General features: G+C 39.1%; 3 protein-coding genes across 4 annotated transcripts; 2 read left to right on the plus strand and 1 right to left on the minus strand.

The window, feature by feature from the left end:
* The first annotated feature begins 1,625 nt into the window (after positions 1 to 1,625).
* tnfrsf1a (tumor necrosis factor receptor superfamily, member 1a) lies at positions 1,626 to 8,491 on the plus strand. 2 transcript variants are annotated; one of them, XM_058648727.1, is made up of 10 exons: positions 1,626 to 1,804; positions 3,628 to 3,726; positions 3,830 to 3,935; positions 4,054 to 4,179; positions 4,292 to 4,447; positions 4,578 to 4,656; positions 5,274 to 5,332; positions 5,920 to 6,095; positions 6,177 to 6,297; positions 6,431 to 8,491. In XM_058648727.1, exons 2-10 carry the CDS (start codon positions 3,661 to 3,663, stop codon positions 6,727 to 6,729), a joined length of 1,188 nt encoding a protein of 395 aa, XP_058504710.1. In that variant the 5' UTR covers positions 1,626 to 1,804; positions 3,628 to 3,660; the 3' UTR covers positions 6,730 to 8,491. The 2 variants fall into 2 exon arrangements, with proteins under 2 accessions (XP_058504710.1, XP_058504711.1); XM_058648728.1 differs by having other exon boundaries at positions 1,627 to 1,804; positions 6,180 to 6,297.
* A 553-nt stretch (positions 8,492 to 9,044) lies between these two features.
* On the plus strand, positions 9,045 to 20,636 carry plekhg6 (pleckstrin homology domain containing, family G (with RhoGef domain) member 6). Its single transcript, XM_058647781.1, has 15 exons — positions 9,045 to 9,142; positions 11,063 to 11,282; positions 11,885 to 12,019; positions 12,229 to 12,366; positions 13,334 to 13,429; positions 13,509 to 13,559; positions 13,865 to 14,014; positions 14,228 to 14,338; positions 15,646 to 15,795; positions 15,900 to 16,034; positions 16,158 to 16,277; positions 16,377 to 16,509; positions 16,598 to 16,713; positions 17,140 to 18,635; positions 20,456 to 20,636. Exons 1-15 carry the CDS (start codon positions 9,123 to 9,125, stop codon positions 20,634 to 20,636), a joined length of 3,252 nt encoding a protein of 1,083 aa, XP_058503764.1. The 5' UTR covers positions 9,045 to 9,122.
* On the minus strand, positions 20,197 to 25,096 carry LOC131470754 (lymphocyte activation gene 3 protein-like). Its single transcript, XM_058646691.1, has 8 exons — positions 24,362 to 25,096; positions 24,145 to 24,259; positions 23,790 to 24,010; positions 22,940 to 23,200; positions 22,508 to 22,825; positions 22,039 to 22,296; positions 21,823 to 21,944; positions 20,197 to 21,306 (listed from the first exon to the last, which is right to left on the minus strand). The coding sequence occupies exons 1-8, from the start codon at positions 24,411 to 24,413 to the stop codon at positions 21,211 to 21,213; spliced, it is 1,443 nt and encodes a 480-aa protein (XP_058502674.1). The 5' UTR covers positions 24,414 to 25,096; the 3' UTR covers positions 20,197 to 21,210.
* Between the last annotated feature and the right edge of the window lie 1,487 nt (positions 25,097 to 26,583).

The following is a 26,583-nucleotide window of genomic DNA, read 5'->3' on the forward strand; positions in this document are numbered from 1 at the left end:
ACTTTCCTCTCTTAAGCAAAGGATTAAACTCAGGAATAGCCAGTGTCCCTTTGTTCTCGTGGATTGTTTGGAGGGAAAAAAGGGGGGTCAAAGGGCAGAAAGGGCGGGTTATATAGGATTAGGGGCGTGGTCCAGGTAGGTGTGGCAGTGACGAGGCAGGTGAGGAGGAGACAGGTAAAGTGGAGACTTGGGATTTTAACACTCCTCATCAACACAGTAACACTTTCACAAAACACTTAATCCAAGTCATGTGACCCACTGACACATGTTGGATATGTTTGTTTCTTGCATTGATTGATTGATATTTGTCAATGTGTTTCTTATATTCATATTCATATACAGTATAAACACAATTGTACAGTATGTAGTAAAAAGTGTTTTGTCCTGTGCATAGAAATATCTGACATGATCTGGGGTCAGTTGGTCAGATGATATTGAAGCCACTGAGAAAGAAGATTAAAGTTTAAACAAAAATAAACTAAAAACACTTTTTTTAAATCTTGGTAAAAGTGAGTTGCTGTGATGTGATAGCTGTGCGATGGAAAGATGAACAGCCAACAACATTTAAAAGATGGATGATTCATGCATGTCAAATTGCCTGACATCATAATACAATTTGTGTATTAAATACAAAAGTGTATCACATGGCTGGGAGGCTGTTATTAAAATGCTGTTATTTTGTTCTCATAGAAGTTTTATTGATGGTAAATTTAGTAAAAAAAAAAAAAACATGTGATAAGGAGTGACTTGTGTCCGTCAAAATATCAAAGGAAAAACGTGTACTATATCAATCAAATAAATAAATATCAATTAAATTGAATATTGCAGTAGGAAAAAATATGGATGTAGTTTTTCTCCTTTATGTGTATTTGAGTTTCATCATAAATGTAGGAAGATTAATCATAATCCTGAAATGCAATGTTTGGATATGGATTAGTTTTGATATCCCTTTAGGGCTTTTTTTCTGGCATAAACACAGTGAATTGTGGTTAGGTTAAGGTATTAACTGGTTATTGTTACGGTGAGGGATAAGGCTTTGGTACAGGCTGTCCAAAGGAATGGAATTCAGTGGAGTCCTCATCAGGATAGCAGTGCAAACATGTGTGTTGTTATCTTCATAATCTATTCTCACAGTGAGTCACCCTGCTAACTGGCATTTAATCTCTCACTGTCGGGGCTTGTGTGCGTGTGTGTACAGTGGTTTTTTGTTGCTTCTTTATGATTTGTTCTGGTAAAAAAAAATCAATCAAAGACCACTGATCTTGTCAGGACCAGCTCTTAGGGATCATAGTCTGGTCCTAATTAGGCCAAACCTCATTTCTGAAGAACTGGGTGAGGTTATGGGTAAAATGCTAGGGTTACAGTCACTTCCATTAACCATAACCATAAACCTTAACCAGAATTATAATCAGTTGACTTTAGTTAGGCTGTCAACGTGAATGGAAGTCAGTGTATTAGGATATGGATTAGGTTATAATACAGTGAATGTGGGTGAGTCACCTCTAGTTGTCTTCATTCTCAGACTGGTGTGTGTGTGTGCGTGCGTGTGTGTGCACGCGCGTGCCTTCTTGCCAAAAACCCAACTTGTCTCGCAATTCCTTGAAACGAGCGCGTGACACACTCGTTTCCCGTTTGTGACCGCCTCCTCCACTCGTCCTCAGTCGAGAGGGTCGACAACCGTGGCGCTGCGCTTCCAATGAATACATCTATACCGTTTATTCAAACAATTATAGCACTTAATAAGTGGATTTATTGTGGAGCTGGAGTGAAGGAGTGTGCCTTTGGCGTGACAGTGGTTGTTCAGGTAAGTGACGGTAAAATCCTGACTGTGGGCAGCCAGAGGTGATTCATATCAGACTGAGTGAGACTGCGGTCCTGTAGGTGGAATGCGGTGCGTTCTGTGGAGCTAAACGGAAACCATTGAGACAAAAACGAACTGTAAAATAGACTGACTGTACATTATTATCGTGAATGCGTCAAGCATTGTTAGCAGTGAAGCTTATGAAGCTTGTTAAACTTTAGCCGTGTTGTCTTGTCAGAGCTACAGGGAAGTGAAGCCCGCGAAGCTGCCAACAAATATGTGGGAGTTTTTCTGCTTCGTTAATGTCTGTGTGAACGGTTTCCCGTAACATTAACTTATTTTCACACTGGCTTCCTGTTGTTTTAAACTATTCAACTCAACTTTGTTGATTTTGTCAATAACACTGATGCTATTGTCGCCGTAGCATTTTACTGTAAGTTTGTTTTATTGTTGTTTATTGTTCTCGCTTGTCATAGTTTGGAAAACTGTCTAAATTAGGTTAAATGACAGGTAAAGGTGTCACGTTCATACTGTTAGATATACATCGTTTGTATGCAGTGCAACGTCTTTAAAGTGAGTCCTTCAGGTTATACCTTATATCAGCTGTTTGTCCCACAATGTGTAGTTGTTTTTCTATCTATTTATTTAAAGTCTTTCCAGCAGGTTTGTTCTTGACAAGCTGTACATTAAACATTTTAAGCCAAGAGAATTGATCAAAAAGAATGGGGCAATTAAAAAAATGAATGTCTAAAAATAAAATATAACGGCACCAAAGCACAACACTGTACAACACTGTTGCTTTTGATTCCCTAGAATAACTTTTACCAGGAAGTGTGGGAAACACTGGGTCTGGAAAACCCAGCTCCCATTAACTCAGTGGAAAACTCAGCTAAGAACTAATCATGAAAAACACACATCAAGTATAATTATATTAAAGCTAATATATTTGAGATTTATCCGGTCTCTCCGTTTTCCTCCCATAGTCTAAAAAAATGGATTTAGGCAGATTAAACACTCTAAATGAGGGGAGTTAAATTTAAGGCCTGTGGGCCACACATGGTCCTCCAGTCAATGTCCTGCGGCCCTACATTTATTTTAAAATTATAATGAAAACTGCCCCAAGCTGACCAACAGTGGACAGTATTTTTAGAATAATAATCATAATACATTAGGTTACATTCATTACATTATTAAATTAAACATTCAATTATATATAAGCTTCTCTTGCCTATATTACAATTCTCTACATCAGGAGTGCCCCACACTTTTTCAGTTTGGGAGCTACTTTTAAAATGACCAAGTCAAAAAGATCTACCTTAATCTAGACCACCTGAAATGACCCTGCTTACATTCAGTTGTCATCTAATAAAAGAACTTTATCAGCTCAGTTTAATGTGAAGCCAGGGTTGTATATATAGTACCATTAAATAAAATGTGATTAAACAAGATTCATTCTGTCACTTTATTGTACCTTGTAGCTAAATAATAATGCATTTTTCCAGTCCACCATGACCCTGCTATCAGCTCAGTTTATTGTAACTGAGGTTTCACAATTAAAAGCTTCAGTTTCATTTTGCTCACACTGCTCATATGTTGAAGAAACCACAACCATAACTCGGGCCCCTTCCCCATTCTCATTACTCACGTTTACCCACAGACTGTCTGAAATATAATTATAGAATAGAAATTATGAATAAATACTAATGTAAATATAAATTAGTATCAATATATTTACCTGTGCTTTTGTCCACACAATATACCTGAGAATATTACTAAAATCGGTTGTACTGTGTATTGTTTAATTTGACCTGTGGTTTTACCTGCAGATGGCCTCAGATGGACTGAGTTAACCCTGTACGATGATGGAGGGAGCTGGAATAAATTGGAATAAAAAATCCCCTGTGGGCACAACACTACTCTTCATGGTGAGACGAACCTTGTACTTCACTGAATATTTTAAAATTGCATGTTAACATGCAAGATGAACAATACACTTACAATACACTTACTGATTTATTTATTTTGCAGTGTCTGGTCATTCTGTTGGCTTTGTCACAAACTGAAGAAGTGCACACGTGTCCACCTGATGACTACACCATAGAACAGGGGATTTGTTGCAACAAATGTTCTCCAGGTACACAAACGGTGGTTTCTCATAACTGGAAGGACCAACATTGGACATTGTCTGTCCCTATTAGATCAATTCTTCTGAAGTCTTCACCATGTTTACATGTGGCATTCATGTTTTCCAGGTTTTAAGCTTTTGGAAAAGTGTCGTGCTACAGGTCACAGAAGTACCTGCACACCATGTCCTCTTGGACAGTTCATGGACCAGATTAACTTTTCCCCCAACTGCAGGCGATGCCGACGCTGCAAAGGTAAACTATCACAACCTTTTTGTCTGTCTCAGTTTCACCTTCTCGATTTATCAGTGTTGCAGTTAATGGTTTGTTTTGTCCAATCTGTTCTTTCTTGTCAACTTTTTTACAGAAGCAAAGCATGAATATCAGGTGTCGCCATGTAATCGAGTCAAAGACACTGAATGTCGGTGCAAGGATGGCTATTACAGATTTTTCATAGACTCTGATACGTACGAGTGTCGCAGTTGTTCAAAATGTGGATCTGATGCAAAGGAAATACAAAGATGTAAGTGTTCAGACATGACACTGCATCATCATGTAGAAGCTATTCTATTTTTCCTTTTTTTACCTTTTTAGTTTGTCAACTGTGTTGTTTAAGTCATTAATATTTCATAATTACTTTCATTTTTGCACAGGCACATGGGAGAAAAACACTGTTTGTGAATGTAAGGAGAACTACTACAGTGTCAAAAACAAGTGTGAACCTTGCAAAACGTAAGTAATAACATACCATAATATGCGCTGTGAGCTTTTGGTGCATACATCATCATGCTGTGTAGTACGATTTTATTTTAAGCCATTGCTGGGGAAGTAAGTTTGTTGAATTGAAACTTGCTGTGCACTTCCAAATTTGGTCAATCTTTCCATTAGTTAGTTTCAGAAGAGGGAAGTATAAGACCCTAAAACTGGGATACTAACATTTGTTAAATATTTTGACCCCTGGGCTTCCTGTTTAATTTATATAATAATTTAAATTTGATCCATTTATCATAAACGTAACATAACATATTTCTTGAAAATGTGAAATTACCCATTCAACATAACACTAATAAAAAAAGTGACTGATGTTTTTGGAGGTCAGATATTTTATCATCTTTAAAAAGTGGGTATTTTTTAAAAAAAAGCTTGGGAAACAAAAGCTTGGTTTAGTTTTGTCACTCACTGTTAATAATTGTGACATATTATCACTCTTTGGTGTGTGTGAACATCCTGTGCAGTGGCCCCATTGGCTGGTGTATAAAATATGTCTCGGCCTTTATAGCAATCACTTCCTCTTAGGACGATGCCTCTTCCTCATCAGTGTTGTGAAACATTCTCTCTGTTCTCCACAGTTGCTCCCCCGAGTGCAAACATCACTGTGCAACGACTCTGAATACACAGAATACAAAAGGTGAGCACTCGTATCAGATACATGGTTAACAGAAGCGCTTTCACAAATGCAGTAGAACATATAGTGCTTTCTTATGTGCCTGTGCAGAGGTCAAACACATGCTGCAAAACTTGACTACAAGAGATACATCACACTTCAGAGTAGAGGTTGACACACCCAATGGCCAATATATATGCTATTATTATTATCACCATCATTATTATTCTTATCAATTATCTTTTTCTACCAGATAAAATACACCATTGCTTAACTTAAGTAAACATTTTTTGGACAGCATTTATAGCCCATGGGCCCTATTTTATCAATCTATAGCACATAGTCTTAAGTGAGAGGCACAAGTGCATAAGGGCGTGTCCAACTCTGCCTTTGCTGGTTACACGCCACATAGTCTAGGTGCAAAGTGAGGCACAGAGGTGTTGTATTTATTGTTCATCGTGTTACTTATCTCATATGAACAATTTTGATCAATGCTGGTGTAAAATTTAACATGACAAACCCTGGAAAATGTGTTTTTGCTGTTTAATGAAAAACCAAATGTATGCTTTTTTAACACGTGCCCATCTCCATATGTTTGAATTCTCATGAAGATCCTGATGCCGGACAAGAGTTTCTTATCAGCATAATTGCTGGAGTTGCAGTTTTGGCAGTGGTTTTGTTGGTGATGGTGTTCTTTATCACCCATGTGGTCACAAAATGGTTTACCAAGAAGAAGTTGTTAAAGGCATCCATCCAAGCATCTGATTTCGCTCAAGACTCTTCTGAGGTACAATGGTCTGACTATGTGCTCTTGTTTTATCTCCCTCTTCCTTCTATAGTCATTTTATTCTAATGTCTTGTTTCTTAGCAGGTTCTGATCAGATGTGAGGAGAATTTCAAAAACAACAGTGTCCAAGCTGTGCCCGAAAGCCTTGTGATTGAACAGCAACAGTCCAAACTGCCTGACTGTGTCCCACTGGAAATCAAGAGTGAGTATATTTGATACTGTACATAGCAACACAGGCTCCCCTGTGTGCAATCTCAAACATACAGAACGCCCATTGTTCCTACTCTCATCTTTACCCCTCATCACACTGCCCCTCTTCACTCCCCTGTCTGCAGTCGCTGACCTGATCTACACAGTGCTGGATCTAGTTCCTGTGCTGCAGGTGAAGCAGCTGGTACGTCTGCTCGGTGTGAAGGATACGGAGATCGAACAGGCGCAGTTGGATTACCGATCCTGCCGGGAGGCTCACTACCAGATGCTGCGGGTGTGGGCGGAGAGAGGCTCTCATGGTGGTGGTGGACGGGGTGGAATGCTCTACATGCCATTGTTGCAGGAGTTGCTGGACAAATTGAAAATGATGCTTCTGGGAGGGGTGGCTGAGGAGCTGGAGACAAAGTATGGCATTCCGCCATAACCCGAGCCAAGTGGAACAAAAAGCTTATGAAACCTAGTATTGTCCTCTTTAAGAGACGCACTCATGGACAGGACAGACTCAAAGTATAACAGACACACGATGCTAAAACCACAGCAGCAGTTTTTCTTTTTTATAAAGTGAACCAGCCTCACAGAGTGCTCTACCTCTCATACCCTTCATCTGCTCACAAGACGAGGTCAAACTACTGAGCGAGGCGGAAGTTCAGGGAGGCAGAGCCACAGGAAGCTGTTCTTTGCACAGTTAAATTCTGCTCCACCCTTTGCAAAGAACTTTCAGGAATGTATGTATATATGTACTTAATGTATGTTTGTTTTTTGAAGATGAATGGAATAGTTTTGAACCTTTTTTATGAGATATGTATGTTGTTCTTTTCTAGAGCTAGATGAGAAGATTTGATACCAAATGTGAGAGTTATTTTTAGTTTTCTATTTTAAAGCTGCTGTCAGTGAATTATGTAAGATCAAATACATTTTTAATTGCTTAATATTCTGACAACTATGACTGATGAAGATAGTCAGTAATTCTCATAACCCATTCCCTCTGGTCAAAAAAGCCATTGAATCCCGATGTAAATGGGTTTTTCACCAGTACAAAAATGTTCCATCTGCACTCCCAGGTGAAAGTGGTGGAAAAAAACACCAAAAGGTGTTAATTGCCTTTTTTTTAAAAAAAATCCATTTTAGTGTGAAAAATGGATTGTGACTGAGAGACCACTGAAGCCTCAGTGGTCTCTCAGTCTCAGGGGTCTGCAAACTAAACTTGTTGAATCACATCTGGTTAGTAAAAACCTCCCTTCATCAAATGCATTTATGAGGTGACCGTAGCAACAGACTAGAAGTGAGCTACAAGACAACATCACTGACAGCAGCTTTATCTCAATGATGTGTGAATATGCATATTTCTTTTTTTTTTTTAAAACATCTCTAAATAAATCAAAACATTTTTAAGACGTTAGTATCATATGATATATCTTTGGAAATAGAGAGGATTATAGTCTTTATGATTTGATACTGGTTTGTTCAGTACATTCATTGTTGAGTGCAATTTGTACTGTATCATATTTTCCTATAGCTTTATCAGATTTCTTTTTATTAAGAAGCAAACCATTATGTAGTCTAAGCCAGTTAAGCTACTCACATTTCAATGAGAAGTCATTGCAGGACGACCTGACAGCTCAATTGTTAGGGAGCAAAGCACATGGACAGACTCCTGACAGTGTCGTCTGACTCCTAGACTGTATACTTCAGAATACCAAAGAAAATCTTCCTAACCAAAGTTAGTACTCAGTAGTACACAGTATTACAAACATTCTTTTCATTTGTGTTTGTTGCAGAAGGAAGTGGAAAAGTTATTTGTTCATGTTCAATACTTCCTGGTCCTACTGACAAAAGGGATGACAAAAAAAGGGAACCAGACCCCTGCCACATCATGTCATAAACTTCACAACTTCATTAGCATTCTTTAAAACCCCTTTTATACAAGCATTATTCATTGCTGTGGAAAAACAGGACACACCTTGTCTCCGTCTGTCTTTGCCAAGCTATTTTTTTTTTTAAAAGACCAGTCCCAGCCTGCACATTCAGATATGAATCAGTCACTCTGTTGTGGACTGGAGACTTTTTCAAAGCACCTTTATCTTGTATCATACTTTATAAGACAGAAATGATTATTGAGTGAACGACTGTGGACAACTTTAAATGACAAAATAAAAAAAATAAAGATTTCATGTGTGTCTCTTGCACTATGACTGTCTGGTGTCATTAACAGGCTGTAAACCTTGTGCAGTAAACTTGTATTTAACTTGAGGCACACATTCCAGTGTGCAGCCTTTGACATTATTCAAATTTATAATGATCTCTCATCTGCTGCAGATTCAGCTGCCTTGTGTTTGGCCTAACCTGACAGTTTTTCCCTTTAATGTCGCTACATTCTCACAGCTTGTTCCATAATTCACTTCACCTTTTCCACTCTGTTCTGCATTTTTACCACGCAATCAAACACCAGGCTCTCATGGTTGACTGGCGTATTGTTCTCTTAAGAGCAGAATCAACTGCAACAACAAGGCCTGAGTTTTTAAAGTGATTTCTTCCCGCTTGCTCGGAGTGACCAAAATTCCCAGTTGACCTGAAATAACAACAGATCACCCTCAAAGAAACCCATCATGGCGCCAGCTCCACTAAGCACTTTCAACTGCGACACATTAACCAGCCCCGAGCACTGATTTGTTGGCTGCAGAATCCAGTTGTTCTCGTCGGGCCAGTTGAAGAGGGAAGGGGTGCAGGTGAAAGCCAGAGAGGGAGGGACCCATGAAGGTAAAGAGAGAGAGAGGAGGAGAAAGCTAACAGAAACCAAAGATGACTCGGTGAAACGCAATGGATTCAACCAAACCCAGGTAAATCACACAATATTATCTACAATAAAGTAAATCAGGTGGTGTGAAAATGTACAGGAGTGCAGTGTGTAGGAGCAGTGTGTAGGAGCAGCACAACAGACACCTCCACCTTAAAGCTTTTGTGTGGATCTGTGGGCTTTTCTTTAGCATTTGATTGGTTGTTTTACTGAGGCTAAAAAAAACAACTAAAATGCCTTTTTCCTGTTTTCCTTAAATGGGCCAAATCAAATGTAATTGTCTTCCAGACATGTGTAGTGTGTTATTGTGGGATAGAGACAGCAAATGTAAACATGTATGACACCGTGATGAAAGCACTTGCGTCAGTCTCTTGATGTTTGACATGTAGTATGAACAGATTAGTGCGGTGTTCCTGGCTGCAGTTTGTTTACTTGAGTAAGCTTTTTAGTAAAACTAGACTAAACCATGCAAATATGATCAGGAATGCCTCAGCACTGCTTCCACGCTGCACTTCAAATCCTGCTTTTTCTGTCAGGCAACACCATTGAGTCAGCAGAATGGAAACAGCATTTCTCTGCAACGACTGCAGCCGCAGATAGTGACATAATTCATTGAGACACAGTAGCTTCCTGAGAATGGAGATACAATCTTCAATGTAACATACAACCTGAGTAAGTGAATCGTGAGGTCAGGTCTGTGGGACCCAACAACCACAGATAAGACCTGGAGTAATATTGCGGTCTGCATATCTGTGTAACTGGAGATGCAGCCATGTGAAACACTAACAGTGTCCTGTTAAATTAGTGGGATGGTCTGAACATGCAACACTGACAGTCTAGTTACCTGCCTCACTTTTGCTATTTACTTACTTGCAATAGAAAATCATTTGCTTATGTATTACAAGATATTTAACATTTTATGGTATTTCAGTATTGGGAATACCAACTTTTGCATCAACAAATATAAACATTAAGTGCAAGTTTTGTGCTTTAATTTTAATCTAAACTATTCATACATTCTTATCCTAACACAGCAGCTCTTAACTTTGGGGTTGTAAAAAGAATGAATCGAGCCAGCTGTACAAAATCAGGACAGAGTTTATACAGCATCAGTTTCACAAATCAAAACATGACAGAAAATCACACTTGCGCACACAATGCGTTCTCACCATTGCCATATTCTGGTAATAAACTCACTTTGTGAACCTAATAAAGGGTCTGGTGTGGTCTTCTGCTGCCGTAGTTCACCTGTTTAAAGTTTTGATGTGGTGTGTGTTCAGAAATGGTCTTCTGAATACCTCAGTTATTATTAAGTTGTTATTTGAATATCTATCAGGTCATTCTCCTCTTAACTCTGGGCATCTTTTATTCTGAAAGAACTGCTGCTCACTGGATAGTTTCTCTCTTTCTGAACATTCTCTGTGAACAACGAGATGGTCGTGTGTCACAGGAGCAGCTTCTGAAATGAGACCAGCTCGTCTGTGCCACGTTCAAAGTAACAAATCATGTTTTTTCCCCACTCAGTTGGAACCTCAGTAGATCATATTAACCATGTCTACATGCCTAAATGATTTGCTACCATGTGATTGGTTGTTTAGATATTTGCGTTTTTGTACTTTGGTAGTATTGGTGTATTTTAATAAGTGTTTACTGTACAGTGAACATTCTACATACTGTATTTTGTCACATAAACACACTATATATACTCTATCTAGTTTTGACATATGCAACCTGCAACATGCAGACTCAGCTTTATTTTGAGGGGTCAAAGGCCGAAACCTAACCTGGCTTAAACACAGCTGTGTATATTTGTTTGTTTAAGATTATTAAAGATTCATAAAGCTTTAGCCCTGATAAGGAAATCTTAGTCAACTCCTTAAATTAATATGAGGGCACACACAGTCCCTTGATCTCACTCGCCCTAATTCTGGCAAAGATTAACCATGCGTGTGTTTCTCCTCAGCTTTTCCTCAAAATCACTGCATGTAAACAGTGGTGGAGAAAATGAGTCACAGACGGCGGAAGGGCCGGTGCTGTGGAAGGACACTGTGGACTGGGAGAGGCAGAGGGACAGTGAAAGCAGAGAGACGGATGTTGTCAATGGGACGCCACCAGCTGCAGAGATAAACCTCCACCACAAGGGGTCAGCAGACAAACAGAAGTTCAGTACACTGGGCTATCAGGCAAGTCAAAAAACTTCCATGTAGTTTTTTCATATATTGTGGATTATTTGATGAGCATTTGTTGAGGCTCAAAAGATGGTGTGTATATATTATATGTATTTGTTCTGTTGTATAATTCATTGTTTTATTGTTCCACTGTCATTGCTCTATTTTATATTGTTGTTTAACTCTGATGTAAGGTGGGTTTTAGAAAGGTGCATATGGATAAATGTGTAGTTATTATTTATTACTAATGAGCCAAGTTTTACTTTACTATGAAAAATGAAAACAATAATATTAAATCAAATTAACATTTCTCCCCAGCATATCTCTCTATTACTTCGTCTGTCTGTCTCTCTGTCTGAAAGCAGCTATTTCAATTTAAATCTTTCCTTTAAAAATACCTTTTGCTTGAGACTACTGCAGTAAGATTATATCAATGTGTACCTTTTCTCGACATGAATATGATTTGAGTGTTGAAAAATCTGAGGAAATACCATATACATACAATGTTCCCTGAATTCTGACTGAGACAGATATATTTACAGAGGCTTTTGCTTAGGCTTTTAAAATTCTGCACAAGTTCTGCACAAGTTGAAATGTACAAATGTCTGACTTTCCAGAGAAGGACCAAACAGAAGGTTGTGACTGACTTTGCAACAGTGAGTAAAGGAACATCTGCGGGGACCAGACCTAGAGCGGCGCTGAGGCAGGTCCTGTTCAGTCAGGGAGTGTCTGACAAGAACCCCGTGTCTGAGGTATTAACTTGTCTCATGTCTCATGCTGACATGTTTGGAAACAGATACAGACTTGCTCTCGAACCCTGTACGCCCACTCAAATAACTGAAACAACTGCACCGCTTTGGCGGCATATATTTTTTTTAGACTTCAGACGTTATGACCAAACTCATGTGTTCACAACGGCTGATTCATCTTTCCATCTCTCTGCCTTGTGCCAACTCCTCAGGAGCGAGGTCAGCTGGACGTGTTGAAGCGGGAGCTGGAGGCCTTCGCTGTGCCAGTCAGCCTGAAGTGGAAATGGAAGGAGGAAAGTCAAGGAACAACACTGGAAAACAACTGGACAGATATAGTGCACTCTCATTCAGTATGGGTCCTTTTCTTCAAGTACAATACCATAAAAATGAGACTGAATTGAAGTAGGAGGTTCCCTTTGTAGTTGAAGGCTGATACGGCTTATTCCTTTGTGCGTTAGAGCTCTACTCTTGTTCCAAACGTGTTCTGCTCTGGCAGACATACACATCGCTTTATTGAAACTCTACTCTAGTTGGAATAATGGTTCTTGAAACCAGAGAACGTATTCAACGTTGGTCGACAATTTCAAGCCCATTTGTAAGACAATTCTTCACCATTGCAAACGGTAGCAATAGACAAATTGAGACACCTTTTTTTTTTTAGAAATATCCATAAAAAATCCACTCACAGTTTTTGTTTACATGTGGCCCTAATCCTCTTCCATAACTGTGTTTGCCCATTGCAGTGATATACATCAACATGTCAGCCATCTTACCATCTTATCATCAATACATTACATACTGAATTTAATGCTCTAACACTGAAATGTAACTGATTTGGATTCATCGTTTTTATATTTAATGATTTATATTCATTTTCATTCATGACAGAAAATGATAGAGATCATAACATACCTTGACAAACATGGAGACATGCTGTAGGTGACTTGTTACCAGGGATACTCAGCAGTGTTGCATCCTTGTCACTCTCGATGCCGGCAACAGTTACACACTCTCCAGCGGTCAATATGACATCTACATATATGTGTCTATGCTCACTCCTCCCTTTTCCAGGTGTGTCAGGAAACCTTCACATACCAAAAAATATGTTTTTATTTGTTTGAATAGTAGCTTCTGCTTCAAAGAAACACACACTCTGGTTGGCTTGTCCATTCAGGCCCCTGTAAAGAAAAGTACTTACTTTTATTTTAAGGAATTCAGACACTTATACAAGCATACTTATGGGAAGTATTTTTACTGATTGTCTTCTTACTTTCCTTTTTTTCCCACACTCTTCCTCTCTGTCATTCTCATGATCAGACTATGTCCAAGATGCAGAGACACCAGCAGGAGGCGCTGTGGGAGTTTGTTCACACTGAACTCACCTACATCAACAAACTAATTATCATCAAAGATGTAAGATGCTGCTCATCTCTACCTGCTGCCGTTGTCAGATTCATATTGATGTAAACAGAGCTGTGGTTTTCCCTCACAGTTGGTGATCGCCGCTCTCGTCAACCTCCACCTGCATGGATTTCTCCTGGAGGTCAGTGTGCAGAACATATGCAGCCTCCCTCATCTACACTGAAAACACAGCACCTCACCAAAACTCATCTACAGGCCTATTTTCCACTGTTCTGCATACCACTGACACAGATCACCTTCCACACACAGAAACATCCGCTCAAGCTCATACAGAACACAACAGACAAGCACAAATGGAAATGTAGCACAACCAACACATTTCCACTGAGAGGATGGAAACTATCACAGCAGGGGAGTTTAACTTTAACACTTTCATTTTGGTTTTTAATGATGATTATTTTTGTTTTGACTCCCGCCTACTGATAGGTGACGACCGAGCAGCTTTTCTCCAACGTCTCCTCCATTCTCAGTGCACATCAGCTGCTCTGGCAGGAGGTCATCTATCCTATGTTACAGGAAGTCCGCACGACAGGCAAGCCCTTTGACCCAATGATGTTAGAGGCCGGTTGTCTGCAGGTAACAGCTCACTGTTTAAAATGCACTAAACACACGTGTGTTTTTCTGCCCGTCAGCAAAGCAAAACAACAAATTATCCATATACATAATTCTTCAGCATTTTAATTTTCATGTGACAGTTAAACTGATTTTAATGAGTAAAATACTAATACTAATAGTATTTTTAATTGTACTTTTCACATTATCAACCACTGTTTTCTCTTTGTGTCTCAGTTCCATGAACGTTTTCCCTCCTATCAGCACTACTGTTGGGAGGAGGAAAACAATCTTGAATTCACGCGCAGGCAGATGGAGAGCAACCCACATTTCCTCACGTATGTTCAGGTACAGTGAGGCAGCGTCCATGTGTACGACATGCAACATTAAACACGTTTAACTCACATTACATGTAGCAGACGCTTTTATCCAAAGCGACTAACAACTCGTGGTTAAACTTCACAAACTGAAATACTAACCTGAATGGTGGCTGAATGGCAGTCTAAGTGTAATGTAATGACTGTTCTGTTATTGGTGGCTCTGTGTGGTTGGTTACATCACTAACCTGAATGCAGGAATGTTATGAGAAATTAAAGTGTATAACAAGCAGCACCTGGAAATGCAGTAATGCAAAAAAAAACACATTTTAATTAGACATTAATGATGCTCTCTTGTGCATTAAAGCTCCAGTCCGTACCTTTTGGTGATTCTTCTGAAATTGTCCCTATTATGTTAATATTCTACCTCTGTTTGGTAGTCATGAACAGAAAAGATATTATTTGAATGCTTCATCCGTCATCTGAAAAGGGGCTCTGTCAAGCAATACTATCAGACCTGTCTGAGGGAGCGTTTTGAGCTGATGAATTCACTTCTCAAACTTTTCGTGGGTGCTTCTTTGTGTTTTCAGTCACACTCCAACCTCTCTTGCTTTCCTAGCGCAAAGTCGCTGTTGTCTGCACCTGTTTTTATGTAAAACAAATCACTTCCTGTGTGCAGCGTGCGAATGTCGCCAAGCAACACAAGACCTAAAACCTGCTTTACTGAGAAACACGGAGAGCGTCAAGTGGAGCTGAACCAGCATTATGTGAACTCACTTGACAATAGTTCAAATGTGACAGACGTGTTTGTTTTTAAACTTTACTTACGTACTTCACTTTTGAAGCAGACGCCTACTATTTACTGTACGTTTGAATTCAGCCCGTGCCTCTTGACGCTTGTCATACCTTTGCACTTGTCAACGTGAGTGGGAGGTGATACGTCTTTGTTGAACAGTAAGAGACTAAGAGATTACCTGGAAATGATTACTCGGGTGGGTGTTGAAGGGTCTGAATAGTATGAAACAATAACATCTTACTCACCCCGAGGGGTGGTTTATATACAGTATTGCTTTATTTGGAGATACATCATACTCCGTCTTCTGCTTTCCCACCAGTGGAGACAAATGGAAGAAGTGAGAATATGTTTCTCGAAATTATATATATATATATATATATATATATATATATATATATATATATATATATATTCCGTTTTCAGAAACAATATGCATACATATTAAGCAAAACTACAATTCAGTCATTGCAAAAGTCTTCACATATATATATACACTGTCTTGTTTAGAATTCATGAAGCTGCTTGCTTTTGTGTTGTCCCAGTGGGTGGAGACTCATCCTCAGTGTGACCGCATGCGTCTCGGGGACATGCAGGCCAAACCTCATCAGAGGGTCACAAAGTACCCGCTGCTGCTCAAAGCTGTGCTCAGAAACACCCAGGACCCTCATGTGCAGCAAATACTCAGAGGCATGGTGAGGATCTGAGACGCTTACACAGTACCATGACGCCTGTTTGTCCTCTACACAGCAACATAGTCGCCACTGACACACAGAAAAGCTAACTTTCTGCTCCTCAGCTGTCCAGCGTGAACAGTTTCTTGGATAGCATCAATGACTACCTGAGGCTAAAAGATGAGGAGCTCGCTCTGTCCATCTCTGCTCAGAGGGTGGAGGGATATGAGGTGGAGGGAATAAGTGAAGAAATTGACAAGGTAGCATTTATATCACATTTAAAAAAAATTGAAATTTAAAGTAAAATGTGTGTAAGATGTTATAGAGAAGATGTAATCTTCAAGTCCTCTAACATAATCACTCATGATGCATTTCCTTGACAGCATGTCAGAGAGATCAGCCAGTTTGACCTCACGTGTCCCATCAGAGGAGTGGGTCCTGGGGTGGTGCGTAGGCTGCTTCTGGAGGAGAACTTAAAGATTCGTGACAGAAAGGACAACAAGGTAATCAGAGTCCATGGACACACAGTATATTTGAAGTACAGCCTTTCCATAATTTTTTTTCTCACTTGCTCGTGTCTCCTTGCACTTGATCCAACGCAGCTAGAGGTGGTGGCTCTACTTTTCTCAGATGTTCTTCTAATGACGAAAGTCCAGAAGAAAGGAGAGCGACTGAAGGTGGTTCGACCTCCTCTGGCCCTGGACAAAACGTCTTGCATCGCACTGAAAGATGGCTGTGAGTGAGAGCATTTTGTTGTAGACACTGAGGCTTGTGGATTCTCTGCGTATAGATCTGATTATCATCTTCACTCTTCTTCTGTCAGGTTCATTTCTTCTCGTGGAGATAGGTGAGCTCAGGAGTGTTATGAATGTCTACATATTTGCAGCCGGCACCGCAGAGAGCTGCAGCACGTGGGTCTCGACCATCCACCAGGCAAAGGTAGAAAACAATATTTCTGACCAAACAGTGGACAGGATAGTTGTCCCGTTCGACTTGTAGCAACACGTGTTGGTTATTTGGAGTTTCAGTTGAATGGATCCTAATGTCTTTGCTGAGTTGATGTCATTTTGTTTCAGTGAAATATCTCCTCAGTGTTGATCAATGTAACATTTAGATAGCTAGATATGCATGTCCCAATCAGGATGAATCATCCTTGCCAATAGTTTAAATTATCCTCATGCTTAACAGGTACAACAGGTCTTTCATAGATGTATAAAGGGAAGGCTCTTTCTTTCTCGCCTTTCATAGCAACAATAAATGGAATCCTGAGAACTTGACTGAATTGTTATGTGAAACAGTATTACGTACAAATAACAAGTTCATCATTGGTTTATTTATCTTTTTATCTCTGTGTTTCATTGTCAGGTATCTCTGACAAACATGAGAAAGATGGAGAGCAACAAACAACTGGAAAACTGGAAAATCCAGCTGGAGACCAAACCTGTGAAAGAAGCACCGACAGATCATATGGAGACAAAAGAACATTTTGACGATGGACTTTCTGAGGACCTTAATATGCCACCGTCATTAAACGGGACGGTGGCATCTAAAAACGCAGAGGCACAGTACCAAACTGCAGATGATGTGATCGCTAACAGTGAATTAGCTTTTTGGCAGGCCCAGCCCAGTGACAGTAAATATAAGTCAGTACTTAAGAGTGTTCATGGTCAACAACAAGCATTCAAAGAATATGAATGGATAGAAATGGGAGTGAGAGGTTATGGAGTTGAGAACTACGCAATGGAAGACGAGCAAATAGTTGAGTCTCACATGATGAAAGAGCAAAGCATGGCCTTTAACCAGAGCACACAATGGACCCCTAATCTGGATCTTTTCAATCCTAGCACTGCTGAAGATCCAAGATCAAATACAATTGGGAGACCAAACAATTTTTTACCGGTAGGATTACCAGATGTGGACTACCCAACTGATGAAGATAGCACTTTAACGTTTTCTTACCAACCAACACTTCCCAAGGAAGAAAGGGGAGGTCCTCAGTTTCAAAGAGTACCAGGAGAAGGAGGACTATTAAGAAAAGGACATTCTCAGTCTGTGAATGAAGACATCAGGAGAAGGTCCAGTCACTCTGCAGACATGAAAGCGTCTTCAGAGGTTTGGGGGGTTTCAAAAGATTTGAAGACACCTCGGTTACAAAGGAGGAGGCCGGTTAGCGTCCACCAGGGTCTCTTCACCCAGACGTCCAGGCAGTACGGCTCTGCGCAGACTTGGACTGCAGCAAGCAACTCGTCTTCTAACTCTGACTCTGACTACAACCTCAAAAACAAGAGAAACTCTGTTCCTTCTGGCCAAAACACCGATTCACTCCGTGTCCTCAAGCTTGGATCCCTAAAACCAAACCAAGGCATGTTTGGGTACATGCATGATAGGGACACATCAGACCCAGTGACATTTTCTGAGTCTGAGCTGCCTAATCTGAATTTGCAGAACAAAATGAAAACCCAAAGGAGCGCTTCCATTCCTAATATTATGATTGAGGGAGGTCATGGACTTCGCCTGCACTCCAGCAGCCTTTACACTTTACCCCAAGAGCAAGACATACCTTTTCCTAACCCAGGACATTGTCCCTCTCGTCTGGAGGGCCTTCTGGAGAGAGCCAAAGTGAGAGTGAGGGATCGAGATGGATTAAATCCAGGGCGAAATGTGAAAAAGACTAATTCAAGGCCATATCCTCCTCCCTCCCCCTCATTTTCCAACACACCTTCACCCTCGCCCAGTGAGGGAGACCGTGACACAGAATGGGAGGAGGAGGAGGTGGAGCTGATGAGACACCGAGCGCTCACAGTGAGTCAAGGATGGAAAGAGCAGCTGGTAGATGGAGATGAACACGAGAGTAGAAACAGGTTTGTATGACCAAAAAGTACTCTGTTCATCATTAATTATGTTTAAAAGATTAACACACTGCCATTTATTAATCTCCATATTACTTATTATTTATTTGGAACTTCATTAGCTGGCACTAAGTAGCAGCTCCACTTCCTGGGGTCCACTCACAAAATGTGACAAAACATAACACTATGGAATAGTAGGTACAAAAAGTCTCAACAAATAACAGCTATGTGAAAAGAAACAGAAAAGAGTGAATAGTGATAGTGATTTGTACATATGTAAAAATAACTGTTATGTATGTGTGAACTCAAAATATGTAAATTGGAAAAAACAGACTATATCTGAGGATTTCCTTTCACTCTTAATATTAACAATAATAATTATAATCTCTTTCTGTTATGTATATATAATAGAATAATAAGATGTTATTTAACTTACAGCTCAGGTTTTCTTTAGATTGTCCCCACTGTCAACTCTCTAACTAGTGTCTTCAGAGCAGCATTTCATAGATTTTACATCACATGACAAACGTCATTCAAAGGAAAGACAGATGCATACTCTCAAGTTATTCATATTTGCTGGCATTGACTTGTTTTGTGTAATTGATCTTTAAGCCGTCCACCGAAATTGGTTCAATCAGGAGAGTGAATGAAAAGTGTTACTGATGAAGCCCCTTAAATCCCAGGAAGTGATATTTCCTTTGTATTTGTGCACATAAGATAAGGATAATAAAGCAATAATTCATAAGGCAATGAATTGAGAGCATGCATGTGTGAGTGAGAAGTGATGTAGTGTAAATAAACGCCCCGGCTGGTTTACCCATTCAGGCTGCTGCAGAAACAGGCACAAGATGGAGGCCATAAAGCAAGGCCATTGACTAAAGTACATGTAAAAGATAAAGGCAATGAAAACCAAACAAGTTAAACTAACATACTGAGCGTGTACATTTCTGCACATAAACTTGTGACGTAATATGTCACATCATACCTATACACAATAAATGTTTGTTTTACATTTGCTAAAACATGTTTTAATGTTTTAAAATTTGACATAAGAGACATTACATTTCTTTTCTTCAGTGTACCCTGTAGCCCATAATGTAATGAACTAATCAGAGTATTATTTAGATAGACCTAATCAATGATAGCTTATGATATTCTTGGATATTCACTATATTGATGCAATTTTACTTCAGTACAAGTAAAAGTACTGGTCTAAAAATTTACTCAAGTTAAAGTTAAATAAAAAGTAGCATGTTTAAAATGTACTAGTAAAAGTAAAAAGTAAAAGTTACTTAGTCACTTTTTTAACAAGGTTGGGGTTCTTTCTTGTGTTGTGCAAAAAGGAGAAGGGGACAGAAATCTCACATGAACTGTTTTTAATTTAAGGCAAACCTTTACAAATTAAAATGCTGACAAAATAAAATATGTAAACACATAATTTATCAGTCAGTGGGTCAAAGGTCACAAATGCTTTAACGTTCTCACTCACTCAGGGACATTAAAAACGCCAGTTCAATTTTCAGTTCAATTTAAAATGTAGTCAAGTACAGTACTTCAAAAAAACATACTATAGTAAAATATAATTATAACAAGTAAAGGTAAAATTACAAATTTAAAAAAAGTATACAAGTATACAAAAAACCTACTCAATTATAGTAATGCGAGTAAATGATTAAGTCATTTTATATTTTTGGCATGATGGAAACTCCTCATTAACTCCGTCCCTACAGTTATGATAAAATGTAAATTTAAATGTACTATCCATCGTGTGGCAGAGACCATACAGGCCCGGGAAATGTTAAATAGTTATGGTTTCTTTCTCTCTCTTTCAGTGTTGCCTTTTCAGAAGGTGTAAATGTGGACTGGCCAGGCTGGTGCTTTGATGATGAAGAAGTCATGGACCATTTACAACCTAGAGATGAAGGACTTCTGGAGGACATCACCCGTTCTTTGTCCTTTTTTGATTTTCGCCACTTTTCAGAGCATGAAGAGGGCGAGTGTAGTCAGGTGTAGTTCTGCTGCTGAACTGTACTGCACAGCCACAATCTGAGATCACGGAATGCAACACACCACATTTTTTGGCTTATCTTGAAAATGGAGTAAATAGTTTTAGTCTGGGAGTTGCAGCTCAGTACACTTTTCGTCGACACATGCCTTTACAGAAGGTATGATCATTGTACGAACCTGTAGTTAATGTATAATAATGTGTTTATTTTATTTTTACCTACAGTACATACAGATACAAATTTGTGTAACATATTTTTATATAATTAATTTATATCAATAACAATCTGATTTTATATAATGTAACAAATAAAAAAAACAGATTTATTTTTCTGTTAAAATGCACTTTATGTACAAAGCAGTCTGTTGTCACAATGTATATACATGCAAAATACAATCCTTGCACAGAGCAATTAAAACATTTACAGCTGAAACAGCACGATATACTGAACATACAACATTTCATTTTTTATTATACAATAATAATGTATTGGGGGAAAAAAACTGTGCAAACAAAAGCTTCCCAATTTGTATGAAGAAGACAGACTTAACTTAAGGACTATTTTTTGTCTTTAATGGATTTTTACTGTTTCACTTGGTTTCTTTCTCTCTCCTCACGCTCATTGGCGATGGTGTGAACAATTGTTTCCAGGGCTGGGTATGCAAACACTCTTTTCCTCTGTGGAGAGTAAAAAAATGCAAAATTATAATTATGAAACTAAATAGCACAATTAGAATGTATTACCTCATGTTTATATACATATATATATATGTACAGTATATGTATATATATATACTAATACATATACATATATACAGTATACACACATTGTATTATATTTTCATTGCACACATAAAATGAAAACTGTCAATGACATAGTTAAACACAGCATTCTCAGGAATCAAGTGACTTATTTCAAAACAAGCTACATTTTAGTAAGCGCATGCATTTATCACAAAGTCTTCAAAGCGTCAGTGCAGAGCAAATGAAACGCTTTAAAGGCAGCATTTAGATTTAAGGACATTCTTTTTATTCAACTTCTTCATTAAAATGTGGCTGTTTTTCCACATTCTTTGCTCCCGCTCAATTCTCAACAGACATAATGGTGTTTTCTTATTTCAGGATTTTGCTTGGAAAAGAACTGTAAAAGTATTCCAGTGAATGTCAGTTTTTGAAAGAAGCTCAGATATTTACCCTTTGGTGGTTCTTGTACATTTGAGCCACAACCAGCAGCAGAAAAAGTAGGAGCAAACTGAGTCCGACCAGAGCAGTGGTGTTGTGTGAAAAACCTGTGGATTCCTGTCCACTCAAACCACCTGTAGACAGAAACAAAAAAAAAGGTCAGATAAAGACACAATATGACGTTTTATGTGGACATCAGTCCAGCATGTCTTTGTGTCTTCCACTTACTCATCGTTTGAACATGGTAGGTTATGTTTCCCAGAATGCCTTCTTTGCCTGAGAAGCGACATACCCATGCGCCCCTGTTCTCCTCTGACACCGGGCTGATACTCAGCGTCTTCCCCGTCTGAATGGACTCAAAAGACTGTGTGCCGTTGACATCATAGCTCACATGAACCCATTCATAGTTGGTGACGTCCTTGTCGTCGGACAGCTGGCAGGTCACGGTCACGTAACCTTTTCTCTTTGATGGAACACTGCTTTCAACTGAAACGACACAACAATAACATGTACTTTACCGTCGCAAATGTCACTTAACATACAAATGTATTCCTTTGCCGTCATGTGTCTTCACATTTTTACGCATATTTTATTCTGCATAGCTATATTTTATATTTTAAGAATAAGGTTGCTGAAGCAACGCTATATGAACACACCTATGTGAACTCAAGCACAATCTGAAACCATGTCAGCTTACTTTTAGCGATGACCAGTTGCATGTCCCGAGTCAGCTTTTGTCCTTGTATGGTCCCAGAGCATCTGTACTTGCCCACATCCTTTAAACCAACCTCATTCAAAGTGGTAGACTTATCCCAAGGATTCTGAGAGGAGGGTGAGGATGGAGAAAAGGAGGGCAGCGGGAGACTGGGAGACGGTTTAAAAAGAGACCCAGGCTGCAGTTTCTCCCACGCTGGTGAGGAGGGAATCAGGCCCGGGGAGAAGATGCATGGGAGTGTGACTGAAGAGCCCACAGCAGCATACACCTTAGTGTTGTCAGTGGGTGGTTGGATGATTCCTTAAATGGACACAAAGGATTTTAAGAACATCTGCATGGAAAAATGACCATGCACAGTGTGATGTTTTTACAAAATGTGTGTTTTCTATGGACTATTTCTCCAACATCTCTCACCTCTCACTGTCAGGTTTGCTGAAGCTCGCCCCTCTTTGCCCTTGTAGCTCACCACACACGTCCAGTTTCCTGACAGCCTCGTGGCCAACTTTTTCCTCACAATGCTGTTAGAGCTGACCCCGTCTGAGGCGACCGCGGTCTCCGACGAAACTGGACTGTCGTTCAACATCCACCGCACAGAGGCTCCATAAGGCCATGGAGTCACATCACAGGTGACTGAAACGTCCCTGCCCAGTATGGGCTCGGATGGAGAGATGGACACTGTGATGGAGGATGAGATTCATGTTATTAGTATTAAAATAAATGCATGCAATTTCATGTAGAATTAAGGTACAATATTATATTCTTAGGAGAATATAGTATTTTAAATAACATTTGTCTTAATAAAATTAATACAAATTAATTAATTTGTCTTAATAAAAGATGTCTTTGTTATGTGCTAGAGTTACTATGAGTGTTGGTGTGCTTAGTGAATGCTTAGAATATGAATGCAAGAAATGAATAAGAACATGGGATTTGCCATTTTCTTTCTTACTTCACAGAACAAGTTAGGGGGCAAATAATCACAGTTAGTGACCAAGTTATTTAATATATTAAGGTCAATAAATATGAAAGATTAGTGTATATAGTTTATAATAAAATTGCAAGTCAAGTGTCAAATGGAATAAAACTAATGTAAAAAAAAAAACTCAACAACTGGCAATATAAAGAAAAATAATTGTGTGGTTCTTCTTTGATATCTGGGCCAAATAATACGCATTCCAACTTGACCATACTTTTTCTTTATTTCTGCCACATCTGGGCCAAATGTCTCTGCTTAGTGTTTATTAGCTGTGTAGATGTTTATTACCTGTGATGATTCTGAGCATGACCAGGTTTTTAGTGACCCGTCCTCCAGCCTCCACGCTGCAGGAGTAAAGTCCTCCATCATCCTGCCGCACATTGTTAATCAGCAGGCTGTAGTCGCCTCTTTCAAACTGGGGGTGAGGGCATTGGACACGTTGGATCCCTTTCTGTGTCCAACTAGAACCCCAGTACTGCAGGCCACTCTTTAGCTTTCTCCAAACTGTGCTATGGTAGGAAGTGTAACAGTACAGCGTCATTCATCAGCATATCAACAAAAGATTTGCTATGAATGTAGAGGGATTTGACAAGAAACAGGGAAAACATTAATAACAAGTGAGAAAAACAAAAAAGTGTCTTACCCTTTGTTAACTTTAGTCCAAATGATGGTAGAAGGAGTATTGTCTGTAGATTTACACAGGAGTTCAGCTGGAGCGCCTGCTTCAGCAAACACCTCTGTTTCATCACAATGAGCTCCTGAGAAAGAGACATTCACTTCAGAGAGTCTGCAAACACAAATCTACTTTGTTATTACAAATTAAGATGGTTAAAGTAAAAGGGAAAAAAGTTTAAATTTACCTGTCATTAGAAAAGTCATGAAAACAAAGGTGAAACACACCAACGACATCATTCTGCTTTTCAAATAAATCCACAGATGTCTCGGTAATCTCTTTCACTAACATGTGTTTTCTCTCCACTTCCTGAAAACTCTTTCTCTTTGCGTGATGTGCTTGATGTGATTTTCTGAGTTGGGCCGATGAGGTTTATATATATATACTGTATATGAGCCCGTGGGTGGTGACGGGGTAGAGTGTTTGGTAGTTCCTCTTCTGATCATGTGACTTACTTTGATGTGGTCTGACATTGACAGCCTGGAAACTATAAGACTGAGAGATAAACAGGGAGACCCACTTTCTCCCACGGATTCTCTCTTCTTCTTCTTCATTATGTTTTCTTACACATAACAATATGGCATTTATTATTTATTCATTTTAATTTTACTGAATTTTATTTATTATTTATTGAATTATTTGCAAAGTACAAACTACAGTACATATTCATATTCAGTGTAGTCTACATGAATGGCAGCATCATTTAGACTTGATTTTCAGAAATGGTTTGTAACAAATAAACACAGGTATCCTTTTTATTATATCATTTTGTTTTTGCATGGCTGCTACCTTGACCAGACCTTCTTTGTAAAATAGATTTCTAATCTCAATAAATAAGCAACATTGTCCAAATTCTGACACTGCAATAATGTGACTTGTTTACAAATACAGTCTTCTGTGTTATTCAGGGAAGCTCTGGTTGTTGCTGTGAAACTGAGATAAACAGAACTGCAATGCTAAAACCACTGTTATTCCATCATGCCGGTAGTGACGGCAGTAGTGTTTACAACTACGCGGTTAACTCACACTTCTCACCATCATCATCACCATTATCATCAGTATGATAGTGCACTACTATGGGAACAAGGCCATTTAGTGTCTTGGTTTGATGGATACTCATGAAAGTGAATCATCACCCCCATTCTCGCTTCTTTGTTTTCCTTGTCGTCAGTTCTTGTAGCACTGCCGCTAAAGTAGAAACAGGCCTACACTGCCAGAAAAACTCTTATCAAACACGCTGTGATCTGCTGTGGTTAATTGAAACACCTTAACACTGATGGGAACTAATGACTCTGTACTTAATTAGACTGATTTGATGCTTAAGGAGTACGATAAGGCTGAAGGTGCTTTAGAGACACTTTTAGTCCCATTTTGTGTAGCATGCAAAAAAACAGGATTCATATGAAATACAAACATTTACTAATGCTGTAATCAAAAACTGAAGTAAAAGATAGATATTATAAATATACAAATACTGTAGTTTTAATGTAAAAGATTCTATCTATCTATTGATCTATCTATCGATCTGTCTGTCTGTCTGTATGTATGTCTATATGTCTGTATGTCTGTCTGTCTGTATGTCTATATGTCTGTATGTCTGTCTGTGTATCTGTCTGTCTGTCTGTCTGTCTGTCTTCTGTCTATCTATCTAGCTATCTATCTATCTATCCATCCATCCATCCATCCATCCATCCTTCTATCTATCTATCTATCTATCTATCTATCTATCTATCTATCTATCTATCTATCTATCTATCTATCTATCTATCTATCTATCTATCTATCTATCTATCTATCTATCCATCCATCCATCCATCCATCCATCCATCCATCCATCCATCTATCTATCTATCTATCTCTCAGTCTGTCTCTGCAGACAGACAGAAGTCACGCTGATGGATAGCACCACCTAAGAGTGTGTGGGTGAAACCACAGAGCTGTTTTTCTTGTGGAGAGATAGACATCTTCCTTGGTAACAGCCATGTGACTGCTGTGTGACTGACAGTACAATCTTTTCATCTCCTCCACTCTTCCATCCACACATCATGTCAAAGACTTTCAGTCTTCAAATTTAAATATGTGGTCCTATAGTTGCTTTGGTTTATGGCTTCAGCTTGGTGTAATGTCGAAAACAAAGCTGGAAGAACAGTGGAGGTGAAGACTCAGGGGTTATCACAGTACAGTACAGCTGATGTTTAGTCACTACCACTGTATCTGAATATGAAGTGAAGGGACTGTGGGGGAAAATGCCCCTCATGTGGAAACAATTGAACTCTGAGCTTAAAGGGATGATGAATAAGTAAAAAAAAAAAAAAGGAGGGGGTGGAAAATAGTCAAATTTCTTCTGTAGAAATTTCATCAAATGACTAGTTTGTTCCTGTCCTAAGATCTCACAGATTTGCCTCTGCT

The sequence above is a fragment of the Solea solea genome, chromosome 13 (assembly GCF_958295425.1).
Source record: "Solea solea chromosome 13, fSolSol10.1, whole genome shotgun sequence".
Lineage (NCBI taxonomy): Eukaryota > Metazoa > Chordata > Actinopteri > Pleuronectiformes > Soleidae > Solea > Solea solea.

Bases quoted from the DNA above. Each gene is read 5' to 3' on its own strand.
- tnfrsf1a (XM_058648727.1), top strand. From the start codon at position 3,661: ATGATGGAGGGAGCTGGAATAAATTGGAATAAAAAATCCCCTGTGGGC. The intron at 3,936-4,053 runs GTACACAAACGG...CATGTTTTCCAG, and splicing joins TTGCAACAAATGTTCTCCAG to GTTTTAAGCTTTTGGAAAAG. The intron at 6,096-6,176 runs GTACAATGGTCT...CTTGTTTCTTAG, and splicing joins TCGCTCAAGACTCTTCTGAG to CAGGTTCTGATCAGATGTGA.
- plekhg6 (XM_058647781.1), top strand. From the start codon at position 9,123: ATGGATTCAACCAAACCCAG. The intron at 13,560-13,864 runs GTCAGTGTGCAG...GCCTACTGATAG, and splicing joins TGCATGGATTTCTCCTGGAG to GTGACGACCGAGCAGCTTTT. The intron at 14,015-14,227 runs GTAACAGCTCAC...TTTGTGTCTCAG, and splicing joins TAGAGGCCGGTTGTCTGCAG to TTCCATGAACGTTTTCCCTC.
- LOC131470754 (XM_058646691.1), bottom strand. From the start codon at position 24,413: ATGATGTCGTTGGTGTGTTTCACCTTTGTTTTCATGACTTTTCTAATG. The intron at 24,011-24,144 runs GTAAGACACTTT...TTCCTACCATAG, and splicing joins TGGACTAAAGTTAACAAAGG to CACAGTTTGGAGAAAGCTAA. The intron at 22,826-22,939 runs GTGAGAGATGTT...TGTCCATTTAAG, and splicing joins AGCAAACCTGACAGTGAGAG to GAATCATCCAACCACCCACT.